The sequence below is a fragment of the Ranitomeya imitator genome, chromosome 5, assembly GCF_032444005.1.
Source record: "Ranitomeya imitator isolate aRanImi1 chromosome 5, aRanImi1.pri, whole genome shotgun sequence".
Classification (NCBI taxonomy): Eukaryota; Metazoa; Chordata; class Amphibia; order Anura; family Dendrobatidae; genus Ranitomeya; species Ranitomeya imitator.
Window position 1 is genome coordinate 344833994 of NC_091286.1, and position 24948 is coordinate 344858941.

At 46.3% G+C, this 24948-nt stretch overlaps 2 protein-coding genes across 5 annotated transcripts in view; one reads left to right on the top strand and one right to left on the bottom strand.

Annotated features, from left to right (window-relative positions):
* The window catches only part of DOP1A (DOP1 leucine zipper like protein A), a 129945-nt gene extending 108463 nt beyond the window's left edge, over positions 1-21482 (bottom strand). For all 4 annotated transcript variants that reach the window (XM_069726441.1, XM_069726442.1, XM_069726440.1 and 1 more), the window contains exon 1: positions 21386-21482. The gene's annotated coding sequence lies outside the window, so the exon portion shown is untranslated. The remainder of the gene's footprint in view (positions 1-21385) is intronic.
* The window catches only part of UBE3D (ubiquitin protein ligase E3D), a 350228-nt gene continuing 346730 nt past the window's right edge, over positions 21451-24948 (top strand). The window contains exon 1 of the mRNA XM_069726444.1: positions 21451-21735. Within this exon, the coding sequence (XP_069582545.1) occupies positions 21674-21735 (62 nt within the window). The 5' untranslated portion in view covers positions 21451-21673. The remainder of the gene's footprint in view (positions 21736-24948) is intronic.

Consider the following 24948-nt stretch of genomic DNA (forward strand, 5'->3'; position numbering starts at 1 on the left):
AACAATATACTGAGGACAGTCAGCCTTGTATACGTACCCGCTGCCGTCTTCTCACCGGACCTTGACTCCGCTGCTCCTGCCCGGTCTGTGCCTCAGTAGAAGTGCTCTAAAAAAAAGGAAAAATCAAATTGTCACATGTCTCGATGTGACAGTGAATAGTTACCAAGCTGAAGAGGCAAATGCTCACCTCACTGACCTGCTCCACTTCCGACTGACGTGGCTGATATTCCTCATCAGATGAAGACTCCGCAGAAGACATTCTGATGCATGTAGAAAGAAATAAATGGAAGAAATTAGGACATGTAGAGCCAAAAAATAGAAAATGAAGGCATTGGCTAGGATATACTCACATTGATCTGGGTCTTGTCCTCCATAATGCGGTCTGCCAGTGTCTTGTCTTTTTGAGAGTCTGATGAGAAGTGTCCTGAAACTTTCCCCAACCTCCCTTTTATCAGCTTGATGGTAGGGGGTGGCTTATCAGTGTCTAGACATGGTTATCTTAATTGAAACGCATGCGTTCAAAAACGCATGCAAACGCATGTACGTAAAAAAGCATGCGTTTCCATAGACACCAATGTATTTTTTGACGCAAATCAAACGCAAACGAACGCATGCGTTTTCATGCGTCAAAAAAAAAAAAAAAAAAAACGCCTCTGAAAATTACTACATGTTTCATTTCTGCAAATGAACGCATGCAGCAAAAAAACGCATGCGTCGTTAAACGCGGCCAAACGCGTACACAAAAAAAGCATGCGTTTTTAATGTTAAACATAGAAAAAAAAACGCATGCGTTTTTATGCGGTACAAACGCTGCAGACCAAAACGCAAGTGTGAAACCAGCCTTATACTGATAAGTTCAAACAGGTGCTATTACTACAGGTAATGAGTGGAGGACCAGGGCCGCCATCAGAACATTACTGCCCTTACTGCTGTATGGGGCCCGGTCAGCAGCAGTACACAGAGGGGCTCGCAGATCCAGGGCCCCACTGTGCACTAAAATACTGTGCACTGCTGCGCACACGTCGGCACTGGGGCCCGGGAGCCTTTTTGGAGCTGTCCACGGCCGTCTTACCTAGTCAGCTGCGCAGCTCCTGCTCGGCTGTAGTTACAATGTATGGGCTCCCATACATTTTAGCAGTCTCAGTAGTGAATGTGCTAGAATGTATGGGCTCCCTGCAGGTCCTGACTACAGCCCATACATTCTAGCAGTCTCAGTAGTGAATGTGCTAGAATGTATGGGCTCCCTGCAGGTCCTGACTACAGCCCATACATTCTAGCAGTCTCGGTAGTGAATGTGCTAGAATGTATGGGCTCCCTGCAGGTCCTGACTACAGCCCATACATTCTAGCAGTCTCAGTAGTGCATGTGCTAGAATGTATGGGCTCCCTGCAGGTCCTGACTACAGCCCATACATTCTAGCAGTCTCAGTAGTGAATGTGCTAGAATGTATGGGCTCCCTGCAGGTCCTGACTACAGCCCATACATTCTAGCAGTCTCAGTAGTGAATGTGCTAGAATGTATGGGCTCCTTTCAGGTCCTCTCAGCAGCCCATACATTCTAGGTGCTTCACTGCTGGAAACACTAGATGCCCGGGAACGACTGAGGTAAGTATACAAAACATTTTTGTTATTTTAAATGGGTGAGGTGGGGGCAAGTGAGACAGCAGATGATGAAGTGTGTGAGGGGGTACTGCACATGATGAAATGATAAGGGGCTGCAAATGATGAAGTAAGGGGGACTGCAGATGAAGTGAAGGGGGATAGGGGACTATATGCACATCAAGTGAATGTGAGGAAGGTGGACAGCAATTGAATTGAAGGTGGGGTGGGGAGAGCAAATGGTGTATTGAAGGTGGGGAGAGCAAATAATGAATTTTGAGGGTGGGGAAGTGCAGTTGATAATGAATAGAGGGTGGGAGAGAGAGAAGACATGACAATGAATTGAGGCAGAAGGGGCATATAACTATAATGAATCTCGGTAAGGGTTAGAGCGGGAGGTACATAGTGGGGTCGTTGAGGATAAAGTGACTGGAAATAAATTGGGGGAAAGAGTACAGGTGCTAATTAGCGATGAGCGAATATACGAGTATTATTTAGTGCTCGGAGATTTAGTTTTTCTTGCCACAGCTGAATGATTTACATGTTAGCCAGCATAAGTACATGTGGGGATTCCCTAGCAACCAGGCAACCCCCACATGTACTTCTGCTGGCTAACAGATGTAAATCATTCAGCTGCGGCAAGAAAAACTAAGTCTCCGAGCACTAAAAAATACTCGGAGGACCCCTGAGCGTGCTCGAGAAATCTCAAGTGACGAGTATATTCACTCATCACTTGTGCTAATTAATTTATATATTAAATGGGGAAAGTGGCTATGTACAGATAGTGGGGGCACAGAGGCGGATTATAATTTCTATTTGGAATGGTGGGTTGCATAATAACCAATTATATATTAATGGAAGGTGAACGTCTATATTCAGATGTGTAGAAGAAAGGGAAAAAGTGGGGAATGTGCTCTGGAAGCGGAGCTCTAGATGACTGTTATTTTATGCAGAGACGAGTCCTGGCTGAAAGAAGTGATGACGGTCTGTGCTGGATTAAAAAGAAACACAAAGATGAGGGACTTCAGCCAGAGACATCACTGGTGAGTCAGTATGTTACCTATACACTGACACTATACACTGTATACTGTATACAGAGCTCCTGTGTATAATGTCAACAGCAATCACTGTATTACCTGTACACTGACACTATATACTGTATACGGAGCTCCTGTGTATAATGTCACTGTTGATCACTATATTATCTGTACACTAGACACTATATACAGAGCTCCTGTTTATAATGTCACTGATGACCACTGTATTACCTGTAAACAGACACTGCATACTAAGAACAGATCTCCTGTGTATAATAGCACTTATGGTGATAGTATTTTTTTTATTATTAATGATCAGTATTGTACTATTCAGTCACAATGTGGTGGTAATATGTTGTCCGGCCATGGTGTGGCGGTATCTGTTCCTTGTAAGTGCTATTATTTGGTCACTATGTGGTGGTAATATGTGGTCTGGTCATGTTGTGTTGGTATTTGTTCCTTGTATGTAGTTGGTCACCATGTGGTGGTAATATGTGGTGTGTACATGCTGCGGTGGTATTTGTCCCTTGTATGTGATATTGTTCGGTCACTGTGGTGGTAATATGTGGTCTGCATGGTCATGGTGTTGTGGTATTTGTCCCTTGTATGTGGTATTATTGGTCATTTGAAAAATAAAATAAAAATATACCTAAATTGTATTGCACATTTTAACAAATGTTTAGTAAGTTAGAGTAGAGTAGGGCCCGGCCAAAAGAGTCCACCTTTTCGTCGTGGCAGATTAAAAAACCTTTTGGTCAAAACAAAATCTGCTGGCTGTGTGTGTGATCTGGTGATGGGAACTGTTAATGTGTGATTGGTGAGAAGTGGAGTTTTCCAAGAGACAGCGGTGGGGCTGTGGACAGCTTGAAGGGTGGAGGCGGGGCTGGGGTGGAGCCTGGAAAGAGTCTTAAGGGGGCCCCGAAAATTTTGACAGTATGGGGCCTCGAAATTCCTAGTGGCAGCCCTGTGAAGGACAGAGGAACCTCTTAACAGGTCTGTGAGACCCAGAAATCTTGCATGTTTTTAGGGCACCAAATACTTATTTTCCACCATACTTTGCAAAATATATCTTTCCAAATCAGACAAGGTGATTTTCTGGATTTGTTTTCTCATTTTGTCTCTCATAGTTGTGGTCTACCTATGATGTGAGGCCTATCTCATCTTTTTAACCCCTTTACCCCCAAGGGTGGTTTGCACGTTATGGACCGGGCCAATTTTTACAATTCTGACCACTGTCCCTTTATGAGGTTATAACTCTGGAACACTTCAACGGATCCCGGTGATTCTGACATTGTTTTCTCGTGACATATTGTACTTCATGATAGTGGTAAAATTTCTTTGATATTATCTGCGTTTATTTGTGAAAAAAATGGAAATATGGCGAAAATTTTGAAAATTTCACAATCTTCCAACTTTGAATTTTTATGCAATTAAATCACAGAGATATGTCACATAAAATACTTAATAAGTAACATTTCCCACATGTCTACTTTACATCAGCACAATTTTGGAACCAAAATTTTTTTTTGTTAGGGAGTTATAAGGGTTAAAAGTTGACCAGCAATTTCTCATTTTTACAACACCATTTTATTTTAGGGACCACATCTCATTTGAAGTCATTTTGAGGGGTCTATATGATAGAAAATACCCAAGTGTGACACCATTCTAAAAACTGCACCCCTCAAGGTTCTCAAAACCAACATTCAAGAAGTTTATTAACCCTTCAGGTGTTTCACAGGAATTTTTGGAATGTTTAAATAAAAATGAACATTTAACTTTTTTTCACAAAAAATTTACTTCAGCTCCAATTTGTTTTATTTTACCAAGGGTTACAGGAGAAAATGGACCCCAAACCTTGTTGTACAATTTGTCCTGAGTACGCCGATACCCCATAAGTCGAGGTAAACCACTGTTTGGGCGCATGACAGAGCTTGGAAGCGAAGGAGCGCCATTTGACTTTTCAATGCAAAATTGACTGGAATTGAGATGGGACGCCATGTTGCGTTTGGAGAGCCACTGATGTGCCTAAACATTGAAACCCCCCACAAGTGACACCATTTTGGAAAGTAGACCCCCTAAGGAACTTATCTAGAGGTGTGGTGAGCACTTTGACCCACCAAGTGCTTCACAGAAGTTTATAATGCAGAACCGTAAAAATAAAAAATCATATTTTTTCACAAAAATTATATTTTTGCCCCCAATGTTTTATTTTCCCAAGGGTAAGAGAAGAAATTGGAACCAAAAAGTTGTTGCACAATTTGTCCTGAGTACTCTGATACCCCATATGTGGGGGTAAACCACTGTTTGGGCGCATGGGAGGGCTCGGAAGGGAAGGAGCGCCATTTGGAATGCAGACTTAGATGGAATGGTCTGCAGGCGTCACATTGCGTTTGCAGAGCCCCTAATGTACCTAAACAGTAGAAACCCCCCACAAGTGACCCCATATTGGAAACTAGACCCCCCACGAACTTATATAGATGTGTTGTGAGAACTTTGAGCCCCCAAGTGTTTCACTACAGTTTATAACGCAGAGCCGTGAAAATAAAAAATCTTTTTTTTTCCCACAAAAATTATTTATTAGCCCCCAGTTTTGTATTTTCCCAAGGGTAACAGGAGAAATTGGACCCCAAAAGTTGTTGTCCAATTTGTCCTGAGTACGCCGATACCCCATATGTTGGGATAAACTCCTGTTTGGGCACACGGGAGAGCTCGGAAGGGAAGGAGCACTGTTTTACTTTTTCAACGCAGAATTGGCTGGAATTGAGATCGGACGCCATGTCGCGTTTGGAGAGCCCCTTATGTGTCTAAACAGTGGAAACCCCCCAATTATTACTGAAACCCTAATCCAAACACACCCCTAACCCTAATTCCAATGGTAATCCTAACCACACCTCTAACCCAGACACACCCCTAACCCTAATCCCAACCCTATTCCCAACCGCAAATGTAATCCAAACCCTAACCCTAACTGTAGCCTTAAGCCGAACTGTAGCCTTAACCCTAATTGTAGCCTTAACCCTAATTGTAGCCTTAACCCTAATTGTAGCCTTAACCCTAACTGTAGCCTTAACCCTAACTGTAGCCTTAACCCTAACTGTAGCCTTAACCCTAACTGTAGCCTTAACCCTAACTGTAGCCTTGTAGCCTTAACCCTAACTGTAGCCTTAACTCTAGCCCTAACCCTAGCACTAACCATAACCCTAGCCCCAACCCTAACCCCAGCCCTAACCCCAGCCCTAACCCTAGCCCTAACCCTAGCCCTAACCCTAGCCCTAACGGGAAAATGGAAATACATTTTTTTATTTTTCACTAACTAAGGGGGTGATGAAGGGGGGTTTGATTTACTTTTATAGCGGGTTTTTTAGCGGATTTTTATGATTGGCAGCCGTCACACACTGAAAGACGCTTTTTATTGCAAAAAATATTTTTTTGCGTTACCACATTTTGAGAGCTATAATTTTTCCATATTTTAGTCCACAGAGTCATGTGAGGTCTTGTTTTTTGCGGGCCGAGTTGACGTTTATATTGGTAACATTTTCGGGCACGTGACATTTTTTGATCACTTTTTATTCCAATTTTTGTGAGGCAGAATTACCAAAAACCAGCTATTCATGAATTTCTTTTGGGGGAGGCGTTTATACCGTTCCACGTTTGGTAAAATTGATAAAGCAGTTTTATTCTTCGGGTCAGTACGATTACAGCGACACCTCATTTATATCATTTTTTTATGTTTTGGCGCTTTTATACGATAAAAACTATTTTATAGAAAAAATAATTATTTTTGCATCGCTTTATTCTGAGGACTATAACTTTTTTATTTTTTTGCTTATGTTGCTGTATGGCGGCTCGTTTTTTGCGGGACAAGATGACGCTTTCAGCGGTACCATGGTTATTTATATCCGTCTTTTTGATCGCGTGTTATTCCACTTTTTGTTCGGTGGTATGATAATAAAGCATTGTTTTTTGCCTCTTTTTTTTTTCCTTACGGTGTTTACTGAAGGGGTTAACTAGTCGGACAGTTTTATAGGTCGGGTCGTTACGGACGCGGCGATACTAAATATGTGTACCGTACTTTTATTGTTTTTTTTTTATTTAGATAAAGAAATGTATTTATGGGAATAATATTTTTTTTTTCATTATTTAGGATTTTTTAACAAAAATTTTTTTACACACTTGTAAAATTTTTTTTTTTAACTTTTTTACTTTGTCCTGGGGGGGGGGGTGGGGGGGGGGGGTGGGGGGGGGGGGGGGCGCAATACAGATCGGTGATCTGACAGTTTGCACAGCACTCTGACAGATCACCGATCTGTCAAAGAGCGCTGCAGCGTTACCAAGTGCCTGCTCTGAGCAGACACTTGGTAAGGCACCTCCCTCCCTGCAGGACCCGGATCCGCGGCCATCTTGGATCCGGGACTTGCTGCAGGGAGGAAGGTAGGAGACCCTCGCAGCAACGCGATCACATCGCGTTGCTGCGGGGGTCTCAGGGAAGCCCGCAGGGAGCCCCCTCCCTGCGCGATGCTTCCCTGCACCGCCGGCACATCGCGATCATGTTTGATCGCGGTGTGCCGGGGATTAATGTGCCGGGGGCGGTCCGTGACCGCTCCTGGCACATAGTGCCGGATGTCAGCTGCGATAAGCAGCTGACACCCGGCCGCGATCGGCCGCGCTCCCCCCGTGAGCGCGGCCGATCGCCTATGACGTACTATTCCGTCCTTGGGAAGTAGGGCCCACCCCACATGGACGGAATAGTACGTCTAATGGCAGAAAGGGGTTAAGTGAGAGAACTTGCACAATTGGTGTCTGACTAAATACTTTTTTTCCCACTGTATGTTCCAACCCCATGGATAGAGACAAACACCTTGGTGGTCTCAGAAAGACCTTTTTGAATCAGGGCTACCATACAAGAAAAATTGAAAACCAGCCTACAAGAGCCACTAGAATATCAAGGAATCACTTGCTACATTAGAAAGCTAAAGAAGAAAATAACCGGGTACCTCTAGTAGTTACCTACAATCCAAATCTGGAGGTGCTAAGGGGAGCTGCATGGATATTACAACCTTTACTGCAAAAAGATGCCCGCTTACAATCCATAGTTCCAGACCCCCCCCACTACTCTGTTTTAAGCAGCCCCCAAATCTAAGAAACATCATTATCAGTAGCCCTAGAATAGATCTACCTGTGGCCAAACATTTTTGGCTCCCTGATGACAGCACTATGGACATGAAATTAATTGTATTAAAAGGTAACTTCAAACCTCAGAGAAAAAGAAGAGTCTGGGAATATAAACTTATGACAACCTTTGACACACTGCAGGAATGAATGTGTCACATGGATTTATGTCGTTCTACATAAACTAAGGAATTTGCTCCTCAGACCTTGTGGGGGCATTACAACACAGGACCAGACCCCAATCAGAGGATAATAAAGCTTTCACACTCCTTATCTATGAACTGTTCCAATAATTACAGCCACCAATGTTTATCACTCTCCCATATTGATAGTTCTGCTTTATGTCACTTGTGTTATCTATTGCATTATTTCTCTGCCCTATTGTGTATAAATATGTGATTCTTCAGATTTTGTATTAGTCTATGCCTGATGAAGAGACCTGTGTAGTCTCGAAAGCTTACAATTTATTACCATCTTCTCAGTTAGCCAATAACAGGTATCAACCACTGAGGACTCTCAATTCTAAATATTTTTACTATCTACTAGCTAACACTGTACAAAGATATCTTTCCTGTACAACAAATCTGGTATTTTTTTGTGCAGCCTTAAATTCGCTATTAAGCTTGTTAAAGTAAATCTATCACCATATTGCAAAATACTAACTGCATAAATTATTAAATAGATTTCTTAGACCTGATAAGGATGCTGTATTTACTTTGAAAATCCATATTGGCAACATAATCCTTTATGAAACTTGAAACCACCTCTAGCCCGATTGTCAGCTCCTTAGTACCCAACCCTCCTTCTGTTGAGATCTCACACTGCTCAGTACAAGCTGCAGCTGTCAGTGTGGCTGTGTGACTAGAGACTGAATGCACCAGGACTCATTAGCGCTCTTGCTGGGATTTTTTTTTATCCTGGACTCATGAAATGCTCATATCATGCTTAATATCAGGATTATACAGCGATACCAATAAGCAAGTACCCCAGTTACATCAAGTCTGACAAATCCATTTAATAAGGTATAGAATTTGTATTGCAAAATCTGGTGAAAAATATTCAAAATTGATTGAATATTTTCAGTAGGGACCATTCAAATTAGATAGGTGGAGAACAACTCTCCGGACCCCTAGCAATCAGATGTTGGAAAGCTTAGAAACCCATCTGGCCTGTGAGGCAGTGAGGGGGATCATGTAAGAGGGCCGGTATGTGTCCCCCAGGAAGCATATAGAGACATATTAACCCCTTCATGACCCAGCCTATTTTGACCTTAAAGACCTTGCCGTTTTTTGCAATTCTGACCAGTGTCCGTTTATGAGGTAATAACTCAGGAACGCTTCAACGGATCCTAGCGGTTCTGAGATTGTTTTTTCGTGACATATTGGGCTTCATGTTAGTGGTAAATTTAGGTCAATAGATTCTGCGTTTATTTGTGATAAAAACGGAAATTTGGCGAAAATTTTGAAAATTTTGCAATTTTCACATTTTGAATTTTTATTCTGTTAAACCAGAGAGTTATGTGACACAAAATAGTTAATAAATAACATTTCCCACATGTATACTTTACATCAGCACAATTTTGGAAACAAAATTTTTTTTTTGCTAGGAAGTTATAAGGGTTAAAATTTGACCAGCGATTTCTCATTTTTACAACGAAATTTACAAAACCATTTTTTTTAGGGACCACCTCACATTTGAAGTCAGTTTGAGGGGTCTATATGGCTGAAAATACCCAAAAGTGACACCATTCTAAAAACTGCACCCCTCAAGGTGCACAAAACCACATTCAAGAAGTTTATTAACCCTTCAGGTGCTTCACAGCAGCAGAAGCAACATGGAAGGAAAAAATGAACATTTAACTTTTTAGTCACAAAAATTATCTTTTAGCAACAATTTTTTTTATTTTCCCAATGGTAAAAGGAGAAACTGAACCAGGAAAGTTGTTGTCCAATTTGTCCTGAGTACGCTGATACCTCATATGTGGGGGTAAACCACTGTTTGGGCGCACGGCAGGGCTCGGAAGGGAAGGCACGCCATTTGACTTTTTAAATGGAAAATTAGCTCCAATCATTAGCGGACACCATGTCACGTTTGGACAGCCCCTGTGTGCCTAAACATTGGAGATCCACGAGAAATGACCCTATTTTGGAAACTAGACCCCCAAAGGAACTAATCTAGATGTGTGGTGAGGACTTTGAACCCCCAAGTGCTTCACAGAAGTTTATAACGCAGAGCCATGAAAATAAAAAAAAAAAATTATTTTCTCAAAAATGATCTTTTAGCCTGCAATTTTTTTTTCCCAAGGGTAACAGGAGAAATTTAACCCCAAAAGTTGTTGTCCAGTTTCTCCTGAGTACGCTGATACCCCATATGTGGGGGTAAACCACTGTTTGGGCACATGCCGGGGCTCGGAAGTGAAGTAGTGACGTTTTGAAATGCAGACTTTGATGGAATGCTCTGTGGGCGTCACGTTGCGTTTGCAGAGCCCCTGATGTGGCTTAACAGTAGAAACCCCCCACAAGTGACCCCATTTTGGAAACTAGACCCCGAAAGGAACTTATCTAGATGAGTGGTGAGCACTTTGAACCCCCAAGTGCTTCACAGAAGTTTATAATGCAGAGCCGTGAAAATAATAAATACGTTTTCTTTCCTCAAAAATAATTATTTAGCCCAGAATTTTTTAATTTTCCCAAGGGTAACAGGAGAAATTTGACCCCAATATTTGTTGTCCAGTTTCTCCTGAGTACGGTGATACCCCATATGTGGGGGTAAACTACTGTTTGGGCACATGCCGGGGCTCGGAATTGAAGTAGTGACGTTTTGAAATGCAGACTTTGATGGAATGCTCTGCGGGCGTCACGTTGCGTTTGCAGAGCCCCTGATGTGGCTAAACAGTAGAAACCCCCCACAAGTGACCCCATTTTAGAAACTAGACCCCCCAAGGAACTTATCTAGATATGTGGTGAGCACTTTGAACCCCCAAGTGCTTCACAGACGTTTACAACGCAGAGCCGTGAAAATAAAAAATAATTTTTCTTTCCTCAAAAATGATGTTTTAGCAAGCAATTTTTTATTTTCACAAGGGTAACAGGAGAAATTGGACCCCAGTAATTGTTGCGCAGTTTATCCTGAGTATGCTGGTACCCCATATGTGGGGGTAAACCACTGTTTGGTCACACGTCGGGGCTCGGAATTGAGGGAGCACCATTTGACTTTTTGAATACGAGATTGGCTGGAATCAATGGTGGCGCCATGTTGCGTTTGGAGACCCCTGATGTGCCTAAACAGTGGTAACCCCTCAATTCTACCTCCAACACTAACCCCAACACACCCCTAACCCTAATCCCAACTGTAGCCATAACCCTAATCACACCCCTAACCACAACACTAATTCCAACCCTAACCCTAAGGCTATGTGCCCACGTTGCGGATTCGTGTGAGATTTTTCAGCATCATTTTTGAAAAATCCGCGGGTAAAAGGCACTGCGTTTTACCTGCGTATTTACCGCGGATTTCCAGTGTTTTTTGTGCGGATTTCACCTGTGGATTCCTATTGAGGAACAGGTGTAAAACGCTGCGGAATCCGCACAAAGAATTGACATGCAGCGGAAAATACAACGCAGCGTTTCCGCGCAGTATTTTCCGCACCATGGGCACAGCGGATTTGGTTTTCCATAGGTTTACATGGTACTGTAAACCTGATGGAACACTGCTGCGAATCCGCAGCCAAATCCGCACCGTGTGCACATAGCCTAATTCTAAAGGTATGTGCACACGCTGCGGAAAACGCTGCGGATCCGCAGCAGTTTCCCATGAGTTTACAGTTCAATGTAAACCTATGGGAAACAAAAATCGCTGTACACATGCTGCGGAAAAACTGCACGGAAACGCAGCGGTTTACATTCCGCAGCATGTCACTTCTTTGTGCGGATTCCGCAGCGGTTTTACAACTGCTCAAATAGAAAATCGCAGTTGTAAAACCGCAGTGAAATGCGCAGAAAAAATGCGGTAAATCCGCCATAAATCCGCAGCGGTTTAGCACTGCGGATTTATCAAATCCGCAGTGGAAAAATCCGCAGAGGACCAGAATACGTGTGCACATACCGAAACCCTAACCCTAGCCCTAACCCTATTCTAACATTAGTGGAAAAAAAAAATTCTTTATTTTTTTATTGTCCCTACCTATGGGGGTGACAAAGGGGGGGGGGGGGGTCATTTATTATTTTTTTATTTTGATCACTGAGATATAATCTCTCTCAGTGATCAAAATGCACTTTGGAACGAATCTGCTGGCCGGCAGATTCGGCTTCGCACTGCGCATGCGCCCGCCATTTTGGAAGATGGCGGCGCCCAGGGAGAAGACGGACGGACCCCGGCAGGATCGGTAAGTATGATGGGGAGGGGTCGGAGCATTGGGGGGGGGTGGATCGGAGCGCGGGAGGGGTGGAACGGAGCACGGGGGGGGGGGGGTGTGGAACGGAGCACGGGGGGATGTGGAACGGAGCACGGGGGGGGGGTGGAACGGAGCACGGGGGCGGGGGGGGTGGAACGGAGCACGGGGGGGGGGTGGAACGGAGTGCAGGGGGGGTGATTGGAGCACGGGGAGGGTGATTGGAGCACGGGGGCAGCGGACAAGAGCACGGGGGGAGCGGAGCACAGGACGGAGGGGAGCCGGAGCAGTGTACCGGACAGATCGGAGGGCTGGGGGGGCGATCGGTGGGGTGGGGGCACATTAGTGCAGCATCGGCCATGGCTGGATTGTAATATTTCACCAGTTTTAACAGGTGAAATATTACAAATCGCTGATTGGCAGTTTCACTTTCAACAGCCAATCAGAGCGATCGTAGCCACCCCTGGGCTAAACTACCACTCCCCCTGTCTCTGCAGACCGGGTGAAATGGGAGTTAACCCTTTCACCCGATCTGCAGGGACGCGATCTTTCCATGAAACCACATAGGCGTCACAGGTCGGATTGGCACCGACTTTCATGACGCCTACGTGGCGTCATGGGTCGGGAAGGGGTTAAACCCGCTAGAGCGCCTTGTGTTTACACCAAAACGCCTGTGAATTACAAGGCAGAGTAAAAGTGAGTGTAAATTTGGTCAAAGAAAGTTGACCAAGTCAGATTTTAGGAAAACCCGACATAGGTATTTTTGGAGGGATTTGCAGGTTTGGTAGTGGGGCAAATCCCTCTCTCCATTCCGGGTTTTGGAAGTGGCTCTTTATCTCCACGACTCCCATTTTAACTCTGACTTTGGTCTTGGGTGTGTTAGTTTGGTTTTGCAAGCTGCAGAGCAGGAGGCTCTGTGCACCCAGGCCTGTGTGAAGCGAACACAGAGCCAAGGACTTGCGCACCCAAGAGATACGGTGGTGCAATTGCCCACGGGTTTGAACATGGACTGTTTGGAGGACCGGGCTGGGAACCAGATGATATCCTTTACATGTTTATGAGAGTTTACTGGAATAAAGACATTTTATGTTGAACTTTCATTGGTCCCTGCATATTGTCACACAGTGTACACCCCACTGCACTACAGCCAACAAAGAGGTAGTCAAAAATGGTGATTTCTGACACATCTCCTACCCATGTACTGCATAACTCTATACAATTGCCCCTCAGGGCTCTGAAAATCTGGATAACTAAGATCTAAAACCGTCACACACACACAGGCTGACATGGCTTTGTCTTGCCTTTCATGTGATATCACAGAACAGACACCTCGGATCTGTCAAAATGAAATTAAATCACCACTTTGGGAGTCAATGTGTAATTACTGGTGCAGGTAATTTGGGCAGGAGTCATTTGCATTATTCCTTAGTATCTCTGTACACAATCTGGTTATTCAGGTTAATGTCCCCTGCATATCATTAAATGTAAGTCAGGGCGGATCTAGATAAAGCAAGTGACGGCGGGAGCTGTAACATGATCATCACGATGATCGCTAGTAGAAAGAGTCCAAACTGCAAGCAGATGAAATGATAATAGTCAAACTATGACCGAAGTGACATTCCTGCACAGTCTGTGCCCTAATCTGTCACCGGAGAGTCCAGAAATAATACGGCATCAAACAGAAAGAACAAGAGTAAGCAGTGTGAACTACGAGCACCTCCGAGGCACAGTATGGCGGCACTATTATCTGTAACAGAACAAAAGGAAGAAGAATGGCAAATATATAAGAAATGCTTCACAAAACCTGCCCCAAACTGTGGCCATTTCAGCTCCGTTCACATGCTGCGTTTTTTATACTTTTTGCAGCTTTTTTTTTTTTTAATGAAAATAAGAAGCTGTGTCCATTATTCCTGTCCAGTCCACAAGACATTATGGATTTTTAAAGGGAACCTGTCACCTGAATTTGGCAGGACTGGTTTTGGGTCATATGGGCGGAGTTTTCAGGTGTTTGATTCACCCTTTCCTTACCCGCTGGCTGCATGCTGGCTGCAATATTGGATTGAAGTTCATTCTCTGTCCTCCGTAGTACACGCCTGTGCAAGGCAAGATTGCCCATATGACCGAAAACTGGTCCCGCCAAATTCAGGTGACAGGTTCCCTTTAATAGCAAGGGAAAAGCAACTGGAAGATATTGAGAAAAAATATACAACATTCCAGAGGCAATGGCACCATTCTGACTACTGGGATTTATCCAACCCAGACACTGGTAGAACAGAGGTCGTACTACCGTGAATATTTTCCAGCTCAAGAAAACTTAGTAGCCATAAGCCTATTATGTCACAGTGGGAAGGTTCTTAAAGGGAACCTGTCACATTAAAAATGCAGTCCAATCCGCAGGCACCATGTTACAGCGCAGGAGAAGATGAGCGCGCGGATATACGGCTTTGTGGGATAATCTTCAACAAAACTTGTGCTTTAGTGATTGAAATCCCTGCTGACTCTGTATCTGGCAGTCAAGTGGGCGGTCCTAATAAGTGACTCACAGCCTTTACCGTATAAAGCCATGTTCACACGTTGCATTTTTGCTGCGTTTTTTAAAGGTGATTTTCAGTACTAGCAAAGTCTATCAGATTTCAGAAATCTTACGCACACATTGTTTTCCTGACTGAATTGGAAAACTGCTGCGTTTTCAAGGAAGCAATGGGTAATGCAAAAATGCAGCAACAAAACTCAGGGATCAGGTTTTTCTGCGCTTTTGGTACAAACATGTAAGAAAGTTGCATCATGATTTTTATTTTGGGGGGGAGGCACTAAACTTTATGAACATGCAGAAGAGACAATAAAAATGCAAGAAAACCTGCTTTTTGTAAGAAGCTTCTTTACTGCCAAGAAAGCAGGTTTCGCCTGCAGAAGAACATGCAACATGTGAACACAGCCTAAATGTGCATAGCTGTCAGTCACTGCTAGGACCGCCCACTGGACTGCTAAGTACAGCATGACCTCTAGCAATAACACGCAGGTGGTGCTCACTCTATGCCCTATATGCCGGCGTGCTGCAGATGGGACAGGCTCGCCTAAGGCCACGTTCCCACTAGGAGCAGGAGGGGAGTTTTTGATGTTGCAGATTTTCTGTTAGGTAAATTAGGTAACTTTCATTTTATTCCATGCATTTTAATTACATTTTTGTCATTGGTTGAATAGCACATTTCAAATAAAGCTGCTTTGTTTTTTTACACTGTCAAACTTTATTGACACAGTCATATGCAGATTACATTTATTTTTAGTGTGTTTCTGCAGAGGAAATGCTTCAATGCACATTTTGCGTTTTTTATCCGAGGATTTTCCACATCTAATGGATGTCTACAGGGAAAATCCACACATAGAGCTCGCAAGACAGATGGAAGGGTTACCGACTTCATACGCGCACCGCAGGTCACCATGCAGAGCCACGGCCGGAGGCCATGAGAGGTCTATAAATCCCATTCACATCGCACACAGGTGCCCCCCACTGTAGTGTACAGACACCAGGACATACCCTTCACCAATGGCAGGGGGCAATGCCCGGTATATGATCACATGACCACACAGGTGCCCCCCCCCACTGTAGTGTACAGACACCAGGACATACCCTTCACCAATGGCAGGGGGCAATGCCCGGTATATGATCACATGACCACACAGGTGCCCCCCCCACTATATAGTGTACAGACACCAGGACATACCCTTCACCAATGGCAGGGGGCAATGCCCGGTATATGATCACATGACCACACAGGTGCCCCCCCCACTGTAGTGTACAGACACCAGGACATACCCTTCACCAATGGCAGGGGGCAATGCCCGGTATATGATCACATGACCACACAGGTGCCCCCCCCCACTGTAGTGTACAGACACCAGGACACACCCTTCACCAATGGCAGGGGGCAATGCCCGGTATATGATCACATGACCACACAGGTGCCTCCCCCACTATAGTGTACAGACACCAGGACATACCCTTCACCAATGGCAGGGGGCAATGCCCGGTATATGATCACATGACCACACAGGTGCCCCCCCCACTATAGTGTACAGACACCAGGACATACCCTTCACCAATGGCAGGGGGCAATGCCAGGTATATGATCACATGACCACACAGGTGCCCCCCCCCACTGTAGTGTACAGACACCAGGACAAACCCTTCACCAATGGCAGGGGGCAATGCCCGGTATATGATCACATGACCACACAGGTGCCCCCCACTGTAGTGTACAGACACCAGGACATACCCTTCACCAATGGCAGGGGGCAATGCCCGGTATATGATCACATGACTACACAGGTGCCCCCCCCACTGTAGTGTACAGACACCAGGACAAACCCTTCACCAATGGCAGGGGGCAATGCCCGGTATATGATCACATGACCACACAGGTGCCCCCCACTGTAGTGTACAGACACCAGGACATACCCTTCACCAATGGCAGGGGGCAATGCCCGGTATATGATCACATGACCACACAGGTGCCTCCCCCACTATAGTGTACAGACACCAGGACATACCCTTCACCAATGGCAGGGGGCAATGCCCGGTATATGATCACATGACCACACAGGTGCCCCCCCCACTATAGTGTACAGACACCAGGACATACCCTTCACCAATGGCAGGGGGCAATGCCAGGTATATGATCACATGACCACACAGGTGCCCCCCCCCACTGTAGTGTACAGACACCAGGACAAACCCTTCACCAATGGCAGGGGGCAATGCCCGGTATATGATCACATGACCACACAGGTGCCCCCCACTGTAGTGTACAGACACCAGGACATACCCTTCACCAATGGCAGGGGGCAATGCCCGGTATATGATCACATGACTACACAGGTGCCCCCCCCACTGTAGTGTACAGACACCAGGACAAACCCTTCACCAATGGCAGGGGGCAATGCCCGGTATATGATCACATGACTACACAGGTGCCCCCCACTGTAGTGTACAGACACCAGGACATACCCTTCACCAATGGCAGGGGGCAATGCCCGGTATATGATCACATGACCACACAGGTGCCCCCCCACTATAGTGTACAGACACCAGGACATACCCTTCACCAATGGCAGGGGGCAATGCCCAGTATATGTTCACATGACTACACAGGTGCCCCCCCCACTGTAGTGTACAGACACCAGGACATACCCTTCACCAATGGCAGGGGGCAATGCCCGGTATATGTTCACATGACTACACAGGTGCCCCCCCCCCACTATAGTGTACAGATGCCAGGACTTACCCTTCAGCAATGACAGGGGGCAATGCCAGGTATATGATCACATGACCACACAGGTGCCCCCCCACTATAGTGTACAGACACCAGGACACACCCTTCACCAATGACAGGGGGCAATGCCAGGTATAGGATCACATGACCACACAGGTGCCCCCCCACCATAGTGTACAAAAACCAGGACACACCCTTCACCAATGGCAGGGGGCAATGCCAGGTATATGATCACATGACCACACAGGTGCCCCCCCCCACTATAGTGTACAGACACCAGGACACACCCTTCACCAATGGCAGGGGGCAATGCCAGGTATATGATCACATGACCACACAGGTGCTCCACCCAGTATAGTGTACAGACACCAGGACACACCCTTCACCAATGGCAGGGGGAAATGCCCGGTATATGATCACATGACCACACAGGTGCTCCACCCAGTATAGTGTACAGACACCAGGACATACCCTTCACCAAAGGCAGGGGGCAATGCCCGCTTTATGATCACATGACCACACAGGTGCCCCCACATCATAGTGTACAGACACCAGGACATACCCTTCACCAAAGGCAGGGGGCAATGCCCGGTATATGATCACATGACCACACAGGTGCTCCACCCACTGTAGTGTACAGACACCAGGACATACCCTTCACGAATGGCAGGGGGCAATGCCCGGTATATGATCACATGACCACACAGGTGCCTCCACAACATAGTGTACAGACACCAAGACACACCCTTCACCAATGACAGGGGGCAATGCCAGGTATAGGATCACATGACCACACAGGTGCCCCCTACCCCAATAAAGTGTACAGACACCAGGACACACCCTTCACCAATGACAGGGGGCAATGCCCGGTATAGGATCACATGACCACACAGGTGCCCCCCACCACTATAGTGTACAGACACCAGGATATACCCTTCACCAATCGCAGGGTGCAATACCAGGTATAGGATCACATGACCACACAGGTGACCCCCCCCACTATAGTGTACAGACACCAGGACATACCCTTCACCAATGGCAGGGGGAATGCCCGGTATAGGATCACATGACCACACAGGTGCCCCCCCACCATAGTGTACAAACACCAGGACATACCCTTCACCAATGGCAGGGGGCAATGCCCGGTATAGGATCACATGACCACACAGGACCCCCCCACTATACGGTACAGACACGAAGACATACCCTTCACCAATGGCAGGGGGAATACCCGGTATAGGATCACATGGCCACACAGGTGCCACCACTATAGTGTACAGACACCAGGACATACCCTTCACCAATGGCAGGGGGCAATGAACGGTATATGATCACACAGGTGCCCCCCAACTATAGTGTGTACAGACACCAGGACATACCCTTCACCAATGGCAGGGGGCAATGCCCAGTATATGATCACATGACCACACAGGTGCCCCCCACCACTATAGTGTACAGACACCAGGATATACCCTTCACCAATCGCAGGGTGCAATACCAGGTATAGGATCACATGACCACACAGGTGCCCCCCCCCACTATAGTGTACAGACACCAGGACATACCCTTCACCAATGGCAGTGGGCAATGCCCGGTATATGATCACATAACTACACAGGTGCCCCACCCCCCACTCTAGTGTAGAGACACCAGGACATACCCTTCACCAATGGCAAGGGGCAATGCCCGGTATAGGATCACATGACCACAGGTGCCCACCCCACTATATAGTGTACAGACACCAGGACATACCCTTCACCAATGGCAGGGGGCAATGCCCGGTATAGGATCACATGACCACAGGTGCCCCACCAACTATAGTGTACACACACCAGGACATACCCTTCACCAATGGCAGGGGGCAATGCCCAGTATATAATCACATGACCACAGGTGCCCCCCCCCCACTATAGTGTACAGACACCAGGACATACCCTTCGCCAATGGCAGGGGGCAAAGCCCGGTATATGATCACATGATCACATGACCACACAGGTGCCCCCCACTATAGTGTACAGACACCAGGACATACCCTTCGCCAATGGCAGGGGCAATGCCCAGTATATGATAACATGACTACACAGGTGCCCCCCACTATAGTGTACAGACACCAGGACATACCCTTCACCAATGGCAGGGGGAATGCCCGGTATATGATCACATGACCACACAGGTGCCCCCCCACTATAGTGTACAGACACCAGGACATACCCTTCACCAATGGCAGGGGGAAATGCCCAGTATAGGATCACATGACCACACAGGTGCCCCCCCCCCACCATAGTGTACAAAAACCAGGACACACCCTTCACCAATGGCAGGGGGCAATGCCAGGTATATGATCACATGACCACACAGGTGCCCCCCCCACTATAGTGTACAGACACCAGGACACACCCTTCACCAATGGCAGGGGGCAATGCCCGGTATACGATCACATGACCACACAGGTGCTCCACCCAGTATAGTGTACAGACACCAGGACATACCCTTCACCAAAGGCAGGGGGCAATGCCCGGTATATGATCACATGACCACACAGGTGCCCCCCCCCACTATAGTGCACAGACATCAGGACATACCCTTCACCAATGGCAGGGGGCAATGCCAGGTATATGATCACATGACCACACAGGTGCCCCACCACTATAGTGCACAGACATCAGGACAAACACTTCACAAATGGCAGGGGGCAATGCCAGGTATATGATCACATGACCACACAGGTGCCCCCCCACTATAGTGCACAGACATCAGGACAAACACTTCACCAATGGCAGGGGGCAATGCCAGGTATATGATCACATGACCACACAGGTGCTCCACCCAGTATAGTGTACAGACACCAGGACACACCCTTCACCAATGGCAGGGGGCAATGCCCGGTATATGATCACATGACCACACAGGTGCTCCACCCAGTATAGTGTACAGACACCAGGACATACCCTTCACGAATGGCAGGGGGCAATGCCCGGTATATGATCACATGACCACACAGGTGCCCCCTACCCCAATAAAGTGTACACACACCAGGACACACCCTTCACCAATGACAGGGGGCAATGCCCGGTATAGGATCACATGACCACACAGGTGCCCCCCACCACTATAGTGTACAGACACCAGGATATACCCTTCACCAATCGCAGGGTGCAATACCAGGTATAGGATCACATGACCACACAGGTGCCCCCCCCCCCCCACTATAGTGTACAGACACCAGGACATACCCTTCACCAATGGCAGGGGGCAATGAACGGTATATGATCACATGATCACACAGGTGCCCCCCAACTATAGTGTGTACAGACACCAGGACATAACCTTCACCAATGGCAGGGGGCAATGCCCAGTATATGATCACATGACCACACAGGTGCCACCACTATAGTGTACAGACACCAGGACATACCCTTCACCAATGGCAGGGGGCAATGAACGGTATATGATCACACAGGTGCCCCCCAACTATAGTGTGTACAGACACCAGGACATAACCTTCACCAATGGCAGGGGGCAATGCCCGGTATAGGATCACATGACCACACAGGTGCCCCCCCCACTATAGTGTACAGACACCAGGATATACCCTTCACCAATGGCAGGGGGCAATGCCCGGTATAGGATCACATGACCACACAGGTGCCCCCCCCACTATAGTGTACAGACACCAGGATATACCCTTCACCAATGGCAGGGGGCAATGCCCGGTATAGGATCACATGAAAACACAGGTGTCAGGCTGCACACAGCAGCTTCGCCGAGGTGAGGCATGTCGCGATATGTATCAGTCTGTGAGAGGACGCGATGTGCCGTGTCCTGCGCTCAGGGCCGCCCTCCCGGTGGTGTGGGCCATGACACCCCTGTGCCCTCTCCTCCGCCTCCGCAGCAGCAGTCCCAGCAGCACAAGGGTCTCACCTGAGCACGGAGGAGCCGCAGGCTGCCCGGCTGACAGCTCCCGGCATGCAACAGGAAACCAGACCACACAGGGGCGGGGAGAGTGACGTCAGGAGCATGCGACAGGAAGTAAAGTGTTCTCTAGTGGTGGTCGCTGCCATATTTGAAGCTGTATCATGCCAGTACATGGGTGATGTGTGAGAGCTGTGTCAGTGCTGTGATGTGCAGCAGACAGGCAGCGCTGTAGAGCAGCGTGGTCTCCGCATAGAGGCGTCTGCACACGCTGCATTACCCCAGCGGTATCCGACCATGAGCAGTGCGGTGCGGCTGGAGGTCCGGAGGAGCATGCTCACTGCCACTCTCATCCTGAGGTAAGTGGTGGCCAGCGCTGTGCCCCCGCCTGCCACCTACCGGCAGGGCTCATGCATAGCACTGTGTTTCCATTCATGTGGGTGATAGTGGAGCACTGGAGAGCAGTCCCCGGGGCAGAAGTGCCTGACCTGTATGTAAGCAGCACTGAGGCGCTGCTGCTGCCAGAAATCTGATGCCTATGGTACCGTCCACTTATCAGCGGGCCTATTATTATTATTAGTGAGGGGTTAAAGCTCTTAACCCCTTTACCCCCAAGAGTGGTTTGCACGTTAATGACCGGGCCAATTCTGACCACTGTCCCTTTATGAGGTTATAACTCTGGAACGCTTCAATGGATCCTGGTGATTCTGACATTGTTTTCTCGTGACATATTGTACTTCATGATAGTGGTAAAATTTCTTCGATATTACCTGCGTTTATTTGTGAAAAAAACGGAAATATGGCGAAAATTTTGAAAATTTCGCAATTTTCCAACTTTGAATTTTTATGCAATTAAATCACAGAGATATGTCACACAAAATACTTAATAAGTAACATTTCCCACATGTCTACTTTACATCAGCACAATTTTGGAACCAACATTTTTTTTCGTTAGGTAGTTATAAGGGTTAAAAGTTGACCAGCAATTTCTCATTTTTACAACACCATTTTTTTTTTTTAGGGACCACATCTCATTTGAAGTCATTTTGAGGGGTCTATATGATAGAAAATACCCAAGTGTGACACCATTCTAAAAACTGCACCCCTCAAGGTGCTCAAAACCATATTCTAGAAGTTTATTAACCCTTCTGGTGCTTCACAGGAATTTTTGGAATGTTTAAATAAAAATGAACGTTTAACTTTTTTTCACAAAAAATTTACTTCAGCTCCAATTTGTTTTATTTTACCAAGGGTAACAGGAGAAAATGGACCCCAAAAGTTGTTGTACAATTTGTCCTGAGTGCGCTGATACCCCATATGTGGGGAGGAACCACCGTTTGGGCGCATGGCAGAGCTCGGAAGGGAAGGAGCGCCATTTGGAATGCAGACTTAGATGGAGTGGTCTGCAGGCGTCACATTGCGTTTGCAGAACCCCTAATGTACCTAAACAGTAGAAACCCCCCACAAGTGACCCCATATTGGAAACTAGACCCCCCAGGGAATTTATCTAGATGTGTTGTGAGAACTTTGAACCCCCAAGTGTTTCACTACAGTTTATAACGCAGAGCCGTGAAAATAAAAAATCTTTTTTTTCCCACAAAAATAATTTTTTAGCCCCCAGTTTTGTATTTTCCCAAGGGTAACAGGAGAAATTGGACCCCAAAAGTTGTATCCTATTTGTCCTGAGTATGCTGATACCCCATATGTTGGGATAAACTCCTGTTTGGGCGCACGGGAGAGCTCGGAAGGGAAGGAGCACTGTTTTACTTTTTCAAGGCAGAATTGGCTGGAATTGAGATCGGACGCCATGTCGCGTTTGGAGAGCCCCTGATGTGCCGAAACAGTGGAAACCCCCCAATTATAACTGAAACCCTAATCCAAACACACTCCTAACCCTAATCCCAACAGTAACCCAATCCCAACAGTAACCCTAACCACACCTCTAACCCTGACACACCCCTAACCCTAATCCCAACCCTATTCCCAACTGTAAATGTAATCTAAACCCTAACCCTAACTTTAGCCCCAACCCTAACTGTAGCCCTAACCCTAACCCTAATGGGAAAATGGAAATAAATACATTTTTTTAATTTTTCCCTAACTAAGGGGGTGATGAAGGGGGGTTTGATTTACTTTTATAGCGGGTTTTTTAGTGGATTTTTATGATTGGCAGCCGTCACACACTGAAAGACGCTTTTTATTGCAAAAAATATTTTTTGTGTTAACACATTTTGAGAGCTATAATTTTTCCATATTTTGGTCCACAGATTCATGTGAGGTCTTATTTTTTGTGGGACGAGATGACGTTTTTATTGGTAACATTTTCGGGCACGTGACATTTTTTGATCGCTTTTTATTCCGATTTTTGTGAGGCAGAATTACCAAAAGCCAGCTATTCATGAATTTCTTTTGGGGGAGGCGTTTATACCGTTCCGCGTTTGGTAAAATTGATAAAGCAGTTTTATTCTTCGGGTCAGTACGATTACAGCGACACCTCATTTATATCATTTTTTTATGTTTTGGCGCTTTTATACGATAAAAACTATTTTATAGAAAAAATAATTATTTTTGCATCGCTTTATTCTCAGGACTATAACTTTTTTTATTTTTTTGCTGATGATGCTGTATGGTGGCTCGTTTTTTGCGGGACAAGATGACGCTTTCAGCGGTACCATGGTTATTTATATCTGTCTTTTTTATCGCATGTTATTCCACTTTTTGTTCGGCGGTATGATAATAAAGCGTTTTTTTGCCTCTTTTTTTTTTTTTTTTTCTTACGGTGCTTACTGAAGGGGTTAACTAGTTGGCCAGTTTTATAGGTCGGGCCGTTACGGACGCGGCGATACTAAATATGTGTACTTTTATTGGTTGTTTTTTTTAAATTTAGATAAAGAAATGTATTTCTGGGAATAATATTATTTTTTTTTTTTCATTATTTAGGAATATTTTTTTTTTTATTTTTTTTTTTTTTTACACATTGGAAATTTATTTATTTATTTTAACTTTGCTCTGAGCAGGCTCTGTGAAGCCACATCCCTCCCTGCAGGACCCGGATGCCGCGGCCATCTTGGATCCGGGCCTGGAGCAGGGAGGGAGGTAGGAAGACCCTCGCAGCAACGCGATCACATCGCGTTGCTGCGGGGGCTCAGGGAAGCCCGCAGGGAGCCCCCTCCCGCCGCGATGCTTCCCTGTACCGCCGGCACATCACGATCATGATTGATCGCGGTGTGCCAGGGGTTAATGTGCCGGGAGCAGTCCGTGACCGCTCCTGGCACATAGTGCCGGATGTCAGCTGCGATAGGCAGCTGACACTCGGCTGCGCTCCCCCCGTGAGCGCGGCCGATCGCGTATGACGTACTATACCGTCAGTGGTCATAGGGGCCCACCCTACCTCAACGGGATAGTACGTCTAATGTTAGAAAGGGGTTAAAGGGGTTGTCCATAGTCAAGATGGTTGAGTGGAATTACAGGAGCCGGTCCATCGGCCGTCAGTACTCTGTGGGGGTCTGTCCGGTACACAGGTCCGGCTCACTGTCGTGAAGGATGGGAGCCTGGACACCAGTGACAGCCAT